General features: G+C 29.7%; 1 protein-coding gene across 1 annotated transcript; it reads right to left on the reverse strand.

The window, feature by feature from the left end:
- LOC142320090 (NEDD8 ultimate buster 1-like) lies at positions 1–11,232 on the reverse strand. The gene is made up of 5 exons (XM_075357766.1): positions 11,209–11,232; positions 10,896–11,053; positions 10,541–10,741; positions 5,868–6,028; positions 1–211 (listed from the first exon to the last, which is right to left on the reverse strand). Exons 1-5 carry the CDS (start codon positions 11,230–11,232, stop codon positions 90–92), a joined length of 666 nt encoding a protein of 221 aa, XP_075213881.1. The 3' UTR covers positions 1–89.
- Between the last annotated feature and the right edge of the window lie 201 nt (positions 11,233–11,433).

Below are 11,433 nucleotides of genomic sequence, written 5' to 3' on the forward strand. Positions count from 1 at the left end.
TAAGGTACTATATTATAAAAAACAATATCAGCAAAATAAGTTTTTTTATAATGAAATGTATAAAAGAAAAAAATCTTCTTCCATCACACTTACTTTTCTTTTTCTCTAATTTCCTCCCGTTCTTGTCTTCTTTTTTGTATATATTCGACAGCTGAATTTACACAACCATTAGTAGCTCGTACACCAATTCTGGCTTCAGCTGGAGTAAAACCTAAGAAAAATATGAAATATTAAGTAATAGATTATTAGTATAAGTAACTTCTATTATGTGGGGGCTTGTTTTTAATACAAGGGACTCGATCAAAACTATTCTGTTCAATGAGATTGAAAAGCTGATAATTCCACAACGTATGAAACATTTCACAGACCAACTTCTGATATTTGATAGTTGTAGAGTAGATATAAAAAAAATGTAACAGCCCAAGCTGCATTTAACAAATCAGTTTTATAGATAACTGTTGTTAAACAATGTTGGGTGCAGTTTCTCATGTTGTTATTTACTTGTTGTTGAGTTTACACATGTTGGTATTTACTAATTGGATCATGCCGTGACATTTTGACTGAAAAATTGAACGTGCATTGAGTTACAGCAAAGTTTGTTCCTCATTTGATGACCAAACAGCAGAAAAAACATCAAGTGGACGTTTGTCGGCAACTTCTTGAAGAATCCGATGATGATGTAACATTCATGCAAAGGATCATAATGGGAGATGAAAGTTGGTTATGGCTATGACATTGAAACAAAAGTTCAATCGTTAAAAAATCACACCTTACAAAAACTGCTACCAGCACTTAAACACGTTGCACTGAAATAACAATAACACGAAAACTAAATGAGAAATAAACAATCCAAGAACATGTGCTTACAGAGGAGATTATGTGAAACACAATGCTGCCAACCACATGTCACTAAATATCTCCACTGGGGCGTGTAATTAAAAACGTTTGTTTATTTTCTGAGTAGACCTCATATGAAGCATACACAAAGAAAAGAAAAATGCAGGAAGCATTTGAAGAATGAACATGGAAGAGATTGGAGAAGATTAAAGGACAGACTAAATGAAAAATGAAATTATGGGAAGAGTAAACAAGAATAGAACATAATAAAAACAATTAAAAATAGTAAAGCTGACTGTAATGTCTCATGAAAGGAGAATTGCTTAAAATAGTATTAGAAGGATCAGCAGTTTTATAAAAGAGAGGCTATAAAAGTAAAAAATTGTAGAAAGTCTAATGGAAATGGGAGCTCTTGGGATTGTAAGTTTAGTACGAAACAGATGAGAATGGAGATGAACATGTTGCAAGGAACGTGGCTCAAGGTTCATCATATAAAAATGATGTGAACATATCATGCATCATCTACATCAGTTTATTATAATATTTAATTATATTAATCTTATCAACAAAGATAAGGAATACTGATTATACATCAGATACATTTTACTGTAGATTTACAAATTTTTCAAACCTAAACAAATAAATATTAATTTTCAGTATTATTGATTTCACTGCGGAACTAGTATAGAAATCCATTAACAAATTGCAAATGGTATATAATCCAAATTAATATATAACTTCATGTAGTCATAATATTTCGATAATATTTTGTCCATAATGTAATAGCGGGGTTTCAAATAGTCATCGTTTTGGAATAACCATGATAAAGTCATGAAGTATACATAAAAATATTCTTTCAAGAATCTATGAGTCACAGGGCAACTCCTTTAGTTGTCCTGCAGATAGCAAGACAGTATTCATTTTATTGCAATAAAGACAGAGAATGTCTAGTGATCCATTCTTTTAAATGGCTCAAATTTCAAATTTGAACAGGAAATACTTGTTATTTGCGTAAATGAAGTCGACGATTCAAATGTATCACCTTTGGAGCTGAAATGTTATTACTCTGATCAGAAGATCCAGGCAAAGAACACACAGATGTATCACAACTACCGTTCTCACAACTGTTGATCAAAGATTTAGTCTGTAGAGTCAAAGTACCACCGGGAGATAAAAAAGCTTTCAGTAAAGGCTGAGAATTCCTTATCTTAATTATTTCATTACACTGCTTTGCTTTATTGTGCAAAGTCACAATAGCCTTTCAGCCTATATTACCATGTCCAAAAAGTTTTGTTACACACATCACAAAAAGCATGTATCTCTCTTCTCAACAAACTGAATTTTGGTTGTAAGTTTATATCTAACCGCTGATCATTAAACGGCCTTTTTTTATGCTATTTAAAAGCAATTAATTACTAAAAATACAAAAAAAGAAATTCATGGTGGTTTTAGAGAAATTTCCAAAAACAGTTAACAACCTTTAAATTTTTCAATGGTAACCTTTTGTTAAAATGTCACCGGTGAATAAATTAACTGCAATTAGAAATATACCTCCTTTAATATAAAATAATAATTGGGGGAATGTAAGTAAGAACAGGACATGTTAATGGCTGCTTGAAGCACGTAGTTGCAAAGTGCTGGGTGATGGAGGTTATTTTAGGTCATATTATGCAGAATTGTAATCTCTTGAAATCACTTTTCATTAATACATATAGAATGGTGCAAAATTTAAAAATAAACCATAACATGAAGAACACATCGTCCTACATTATGAGTTAAATCTTATGGTTTATGAGTATGTCAATACTCATAAACCGTAAGATACATTTAACGATTGTTTCCCAGATTCTATATTACATTTCATTAAATTTTTTTTTTTTTTTTTAAATATACTTTTTCGTATATATAATTTAAAATCCGGAGGTAAAATAGTCCCCCGTTCGGATCTCCGGGTGGGGACTACTAAGGAAGGGGTCACCAGAAAATTAAAAAATAACATTCTACGAGTCGGAGCGTGGAATGTTAGAAGCTTAAAAAAGGTTGGTAAGCTAGAAAATTTAAAAAGGGAAATGGGTAGGACAAATTTGGATATAGTAGGAATTAGTGAGGTTCGGTGGGAAGAGGAAGGCGACTTTTGGTCAGGTGATTTTAGAGTAATTAACTCAGCGTCAAATAATGGGCAGGCAGGAGTAGGTTTCGTGATGAACAAGAAGATAGGGAGGAGAGTGGAGTATTTCAAAACGCATAGCGATAGAATCATTGTAATAAGGATAAAATCAAAACCTAAACCGACAACGATTGTTAACGTCTATATGCCTGCAAGCGCCCATGATGATGATGAGGTAGAGTGTGTATACGAAGAGATTGATGAAGCAATTAAACACGTAAAAGGAGATGAAAATTTAATAATAGTTGGAGATTGGAATGCAAGCATTGGAAAAGGCAAGGAAGGAAATATAGTGGGTGAATACGGGCTGGGCAAAAGGAATGAAAGAGGAGACCGACTTATAGAATTTTGCACGAAGTATAATTTAGTAATTGCCAACACCCGATTTAAAAATCATAATAGAAGAATATACACTTGGAAAAAGCCAGGCGATACTGGAAGGTATCAGATAGATTATATCATGGTTAAGCAAAGATTTAGAAATCAACTCGTTGACTGCAAAACTTACCCTGGAGCAGACATTGATAGCGACCATAATTTGGTGATTATGAAATGTAGATTGGGGTTTAAAAACCTGAAGAAAAGGTGTCAGATGAATCGGTGGAATTTAGAGAAGCTTGAGGAAGAGGAGGTAAAGAAGATTTTTGAGGAGGACATCGCAAGAGGTCTGAGTAAAAAAGATAAGGTAGAAAATGTAGAAGAAGAATGGGAGAATGTTAAAAAGGAAATTCTTAAATCAGCAGAAGCAAACTTAGGCGGAATAAAGAGAACTGGTAGAAAACCTTGGGTTTCAGACGATATATTGCAGCTGATGGATGAACGTAGAAAATATAAGAATGCTAGTGATGAAGAAAGTAAAAGGAACTATCGGCAATTAAGAAATGCTATAAACAGGAAGTGCAAACTGGTGAAAGAAGAGTGGATAAAAGAAAAGTGTTCAGAAGTGGAAAGAGAAATGAACATTGGTAAAATAGACGGAGCATACAGGAAAGTTAAGGAAAATGTTGGGGTACATAAATTAAAATCTAATAATGTGTTAAACAAAGATGGTACACCAATATATAATACGAAAGGTAAAGTCGATAGATGGGTAGAATATATTGAAGAGTTATACGGAGGAAATGAATTAGAAAATGGTGTTAGAGGAAGAAGAGGAAGTTGAGGAGGATGAAATGGGAGAAACAATACTGAGATCTGAATTTAAGAGAGCATTAAAAGATTTAAATGGCAGAAAGGCTCCTGGCATAGACGGAATACCTGTAGAATTACTGCGCAGTGCAGGTGAGGAAGCGATTGATAGATTATACAAACTGGTGTGTAATATTTATGAAAATGGGGAATTTCCATCAGACTTCAAAAAAAGTGTTATAGTTATGATACCAAAGAAAGCAGGGGCAGATAAATGTGAAGAATACAGAACAATTAGTTTAACTAGTCACGCATCAAAAATCTTAACTAGAATTTTATACAGAAGAATTGAGAGGAGAGTGGAAGAAGTGTTAGGAGAAGACCAATTTGGTTTCAGGAAAAGTATAGGGACAAGGGAAGCAATTTTAGGCCTCAGATTAATAGTAGAAGGAAGATTAAAGAAAAACAAACCAACATAGTTGGCGTTTATAGACCTAGAAAAGGCTTTCGATAACGTAGATTGGAATAAAATGTTCAGCATTTTAAAAAAATTAGGGTTCAAATACAGAGATAGAAGAACAATTGCTAACATGTACAGGAACCAAACAGCAAAAATAACAATTGAAGAACATAAGAAAGAAGCCCTAATAAAAAAGGGAGTCCGACAAGGATGTTCCCTATCTCCGTTACTTTTTAATCTTTACATGGAACTAGCAGTTAATGATGTTAAAGAACAATTTAGATTCGGAGTAACAGTACAAGGTGAAAAGATAAAGATGCTACGTTTTGCTGATGATATAGTAATTCTAGCCGAGAGTAAAAAGGATTTAGAAGAAACAATGAACGGCATAGATGAAGTCCTACGCAAGAACTATCGCATGAAAATAAACAAGAACAATACAAAAGTAATGAAATGTAGTAGAAATAACAAAGATGGACCGCTGAATGTGAAAATAGGAGGAGAAAAGATAATGGAGGTAGAAGAATTTTGTTATTTGGGAAGTAAAATTACTAAAGATGGACGAAGCAGGAGCGATATAAAATGCCGAATAGCACAAGCTAAACGAGCCTTCAGTAAGAAATATAATTTTTTTACATCAAAAATTAATTTAAATGTCAGGAAATGATTTTTGAAAGTGTATGTTTGGAGTGTCGCTTTATATGGAAGTGAAACTTGGACGATCGGAGTATCTGAGAAGAAAAGATTAGAAGCTTTTGAAATGTGGTGCTGTAGGAGAATGTTAAAAATCAGATGGGTGGATAAAGTGACAAATGAAGAGGTATTGCGGCAAATAGATGAAGAAAGAAGCATTTGGAAAAATATAGTTAAAAGAAGAGACAGACTTATAGGCCACATACTAAGGCATCCTGGAATAGTCGCTTTAATATTGGAAGGACAGGTAGAAGGGAAAAATTGTGTAGGCAGGCCACGTTTGGAGTATGTAAAACAAATTGTTGGGGATGTAGGATGTAGAGGGTATACTGAAATGAAACGACTAGCACTAGATAGGGAATCTTGGAGAGCTGCATCAAACCAGTCAAATGACTGAAGACAAAAAAAAAAAAAAATAATAATTTAAAATATTTTAAATAATCATGGTGACCAAAGTTTTATTAATCCTGATTTTACAGAACTATCTTATAAAATCGTTTTTTTCAATTTCTTAGTTTAATTAACAAAGAATAAATGTAACAGATAAATAAATAATTATTATTAAAAAAATGTCTTGCGTACCAAATTCAACAAGTTCACAAAGGCTTGTGTCATCAACTTTAAGTAAAGCTAATTCATGCTGTGTTTCTTCAAGAATTTTTCTAGCTTCAGAATGTTTATTTTGATGAAATAAAACGATACCTTGAAGTAAATGTAATCTCATTAGAAGTGCTGACTCATTTCTTAAAAAAAAAAAAAAAAAAAAAAAATATTTAAATAAATATAATTACAAATAGCATGAGAAAATGTTAAAAGATTTTCCAGCAGATAAATTTAATCAGCTAGGAAATTTTGACAGGTGAATGAAACCGTTCTGAAAATTTTAATTACAAAATATAGAAATGGGTAAATACATCTTAATAAATGATTAAAAAATGTAGTTTGCTTAAAAACTGCTATAGGTCTTGTTAAATTTTACATTAGGAAAAAGATATTATATTTTTCCCTTTACGTCATTAATTCAAATTCCATAAACAATTTAAATTCCCTGTACACTATTTTTGCAGAAAAATTACACAATGATGTAACAGGGATGATAAAATTTCATGATTATGTTTCTTAGTTGATTATAAAACTAAACAAAATTAGTGAAACTAAATAAGGTTTTTATTTTAAAGGTGAATAAATATATAGTTAGAATCTTGCAATTTTATGTTCCATGCTAACTGTCTACTTAAATAAAAATAATATTTTCAAAACTTATAAATATTTATAAATAACAGGATAACCCCAGTAAAAAAATGTTGATTCATATTTTATAATTATGATAATGTACTACTATGCCAGTTTTGAGATTGAATTGTATCAAATATCAGCTCCCTGGCAAATCATTAAGTTACAATAACTAATATAAGTGTAAGTTAAATGAGAATAAAAGAAAATATACAAAAAAAAAAAAAATACCCCGTAAATCATAAACTTAATAGAAATTTTTCCCAGTATATAAATTCTTGCTTCAAAAAAGTTTTATAAGGATAAAACCATAGTATGTAGTGAAGTTAAAATAGGATTTGCAAAATAAAAAAAAAAAATTATTTTAACCATCTTTTTTTTCCAATCCGATTCAAAACTGAATAAAAAAGTAAGATGCTAATAAACAGCAGAATTAATAATGCATGTAGTGAATTGAAGAGATTTAGCTGCAGAATGAAAATGAATAAAAGTTAAAATTAAAATGTTAAAGTTAAAGTTAAAATTAGAGTACAAATGAGGTTGTCAATTTTAACTGATTGTGAAAAATCCAATCAATGCCAAAAATAATTTTACAGTATGCAACATTATAACCACTGTTAGTACGGACACTGAATATAAATTAACCGATGACTTTTGATTAGTTACTTTCGCTATATTTATAGTTTTTTTCCAGTTATTTTACTGTAATATTTGCAATAAATATTCAATGAAATTAATAACTGCAAAGTATGATGTTCAAAGTGTACCTGCTAGGCAATAACTTGGTAAGTAATGTCCCTAATCAACACTCTTCCAATGATTATACTGACTATCATTTAATGTAGGTGCTGATTTTAAAACAGAATGATTTATGAAAAATTATAAATGCTGTTTTGCCTAACAGCAAGAACAACAAAAGTTACTGCTGGAATATTCTGTAAAAATTGGAAAAAATACATAGATGAATTATGAAAAGGTTAAGTAGAAATAGAATACTACTTTGTTTTTGCTTGACCAATGAAGTAAGCATCTACAAATTCAACACTGCTGTGCGTAATCCTGAAACTAACCAATTAGTAAAAAAAAAAAGATTCTGATGTATGCATGAGTTATCAGAATACACTAATAAAGTTTACTCTGATGGGAAAAAAGCAGTTTGTTCAGTGGTCATGCAATAAACCTAATTGCTGAAGTAATTATGACGAAAAAGTCTCCTAAAAAGATGAAAGTGAACAAATCTGACAATAGTCTGTATTCTAAAATGCAGAATAATTAGTCTTACTCTTTATTTTATTTAATTTTGACAAAATACATCTCTATTTACGACAAGTGACTGGTAAACCAATGTTGTAAAAAAAATATGGGGGAAACTTTATTAAAATTTACAAATAAAAAATTACTTTTAACATTTTATCATAAATGACACTACTTTAAGGGAAGAATTAAAAAAAGTTCTGTTATTTTCATAGACTATCCTAGAATTGTTTTTTCTCTAAAACAAAAGAGAAATTAACAAAATAAAAGAAAAAAACATAATATTTTTTTAAAAAAATTATGACAAAATTTTTCAGGTATATTTTATTCTGCCATGGATTTAAGAGAACTTAAAAGAGTTTGGCCAAAACATTCAATGATCTGAAGAATGTGGGTTTCAAAATAGTTGGCCTCCATCCTAAAAATAATAGTTATAACTGGTTATCTATCCTTCATATGGGCAAAATTTTACTTTGCTCGGTTTTTAGTGTTACCCAACAAACACCAATAGATATGACCACACTTCATTTCTAATTTCTTAATTGATTTTATTTTTTTTTTGTTTTTTAGTCAAGTAACTGTAAGCAGATGCAGCCAGTTGTGTTACACATACAATAACAGTGGCTGTGTTGGTTAAATCACCACATCGTACACAATCGCACCTCTTAAAAACTCGAAATTCTAAAAAACCTGAAAGTGATTTTTAGATATTTATCTTAAGAGTATTTGCAAGACCCAGTCTAGTGAATATCTTGTTTAGTATAGTTGGAAATGAGAAAAATTTGCAAGAATTGTCAAAACTTTTTTCACTTTTCGTTACTACTTCAAGATTGAATTTTGTAAAATCTAGAATTGGATTTTAGATATTTACATAAAATTTACACACAAAAAATCTGGTTGATTTCTTCATTTGTTACCAAGAAAGTACAATAAAAAAAAAGGCTCTTCAAAAATAAATTTTAAATCCATTTTAACCCTTTAACATGGAGATTAAAAAATCTAAAAATTAGCTTTAAAACATTCACATGAAGATTAGACACACTAAAAATCAAGTTGTTATCATTTGTTACTGAAAATTAAAAAAAAAAATTGTAAATTTCATTGATACTCCATTTCAACCCTTTAAACTTGGAATTTAAAAAAATCAATATACAAATTTTCATTAATTTATCTTCAGTAGTTTTTACTAGGTGTTAATGAATCAGCCAGTTAGGACAAGTTGCTTTATAGTTACAGAAGATATAAATATTCAATATTTATACAAATATTTACTACAAAAATATTGGTATGTTTATAAAAACACAGGTTATTTAAAAAAAAACAAAATTTTATTTGATGATCCAGGTCAATTGTTGAATCAGAATCTCTTAGAAAAAAAAACATTTTATTTCAAAATTTAACCGATTATATTTGGCATTTAAATCACCTCTTTGGTGGACATACTTTTTATGATTAAATTAATGATAAGCCTCAGAAATATTTTTTCTCTACAGAATAATTTAAAACATTAATATAAGCAGGTTTAAAAAAATCCTAAGTTTTTAAAGCTAAATCAAATAGATATTAAAAACAAGAGGGCTGACTACCAGAAAAATTAACATTTCTAAACTGTTTTTGAAAAAAATTACCAAGAGGAAAATGCAGACAATCTATAAAAAAAGATAAGTGCACTTTTTAACTGCTTAATAATCATCATCAATAATAAAGTTTTCAGAAACTATTGCACTGACACAACTTATACATTACTTCCTTTCACACGTCACTACAATTATAGATAAGGAGTTTCCTTAGGAAATCCTGAGTATGTTTCATGCTTCTAAACTTTAATTTCTGAGTAAAAAACATATATATATGCTGCCTATTGTCATCTTTAAGAAGTATACATTTCTTGCTAGAGGGTATTTGATATCACTCCTCAAACCCTTATTTTATAATTTATTTTTTATTTCCTTGTACGAAGTAAAGGAAGTATTGTGATTGCAAAAAATTTCAGTTTTCAGAATTCAACAAAAATATCCATTTTGATCATCCCTGAATCCATTTTGACTAGTTTTGGCATGATGTCTGTACATACATATGTATTTCGCATAACCCAAAAATGATTAGCCGTAGGATATTCAAATTTTGGATTTAGGTCTGTAGTAACATCTAGTTGTGCACCCCTCCCCTTTTGATTGCAATTGACTGAAAGTGTCCAAAAAAGCCCAAAATCCCAAAAAAAATTGGATTTTGGGGTTATTTCCATTGGTTCCAGAGTTATAGTCAAATTAAATTTTAATTAATGAAATATTTGGATCTTAAAAGGGGAAGGCACATCAGTTTGAATCAGACTTCATCTCTAATTTTTTAACTTTTTATTTTAATTTAAATATATTGATTTATTAATAATTATTAATATCTGATCGTAAAAAAAAATATAATAAATAATAATTCAATAATAACAATAAAAAAAAGAGAAGTTATTAATGAAATAAAATTTTATGCATTTTTCATTTAAAAAAATGTATATATGTAATTTAGTAGGCATACAAGGAAGTCATGTGGTGTCTAGATCAAATTTTTTTCAGTCGGATATGTACAAAGATATCTCTCAACCCTATTCCAGTGACTTCCATTTCCAATCTGGGAGTTACACAATAATTGTACTCGGCGACTATAATACAATTTGGATGAGGCTGGGTTTCCTTCATCTACTTAAGTATACCTTTATGAAATAATCATTGAATAGATAGAATGATCTACCTTGTTCTAGTATTAAACTAATCAACTTACCAGAACTTCCTTTTAAAGCTACAACTCTTTCCAAGTTAGGTCCATAACTATATCTGAATTTTGATTCGCATATTTTCAATCTTTCTTCAGCGTCTGGTAACTGGGTAACATTTTTCAAACAAAGATAACACCATGCAATATCCAAATTAAGTAATGCATAATTATCAACAGAATTCAGCAGCTGAGAATTACAAGAACTGTAAAATAAATATACATAATTATAAACAGTTTATTTTTGTTTTTTATATAACATTTAATAAACAATAAATATTTATATAATATTCTGTCCATTTACTATATTTACTAGAATATTACTACTAATTATTATTTAGTTAATAAATGACAACCAACCTAAATTCCTTAACTGCTTCGAGTAGAAATATGAGTGCAAGAGCAAATTCATCCTTTTTAAGAGCAGCTTTTCCTTTTTCATGTAGTGCCATTGCTGATAACAAAGCTTTTTTCTCTTTATGTGGAAGAACAAGAGTTTTACCAACCTGGTCAGTTATCTGTTACAAATTAATAAAAACAATAAAGAAAATTTTTATTTATTATTAAATTTTATAATACTTTTATTAACAACCTATTACTTTATATAAATACAATTTACTATGGAGAGTACAGTAGTTCTTTCATTTAGTAATAGAAATAAAATTAGAATTACATCTTTTATAACAGAATGGAACATGAAGTTCTCCCAGGACTTTCATAACCTATTCTATTATATAAATAAAAATGTAAATGTTACTTTGTTCAAAATTTTCAATCTCCGAAAGTTCTTCACCGATTGCTTTGAAATTTTGACACACTGCATTCGAATATGTGCGTGTTTTTATATACCTAAGATGTCACACCTGAGACAGGTAAAAACATACTTTTTTTGAAAAAC

The sequence above is a fragment of the Lycorma delicatula genome, chromosome 2, assembly GCF_047948215.1.
Source record: "Lycorma delicatula isolate Av1 chromosome 2, ASM4794821v1, whole genome shotgun sequence".
NCBI lineage: Eukaryota > Metazoa > Arthropoda > Insecta > Hemiptera > Fulgoridae > Lycorma > Lycorma delicatula.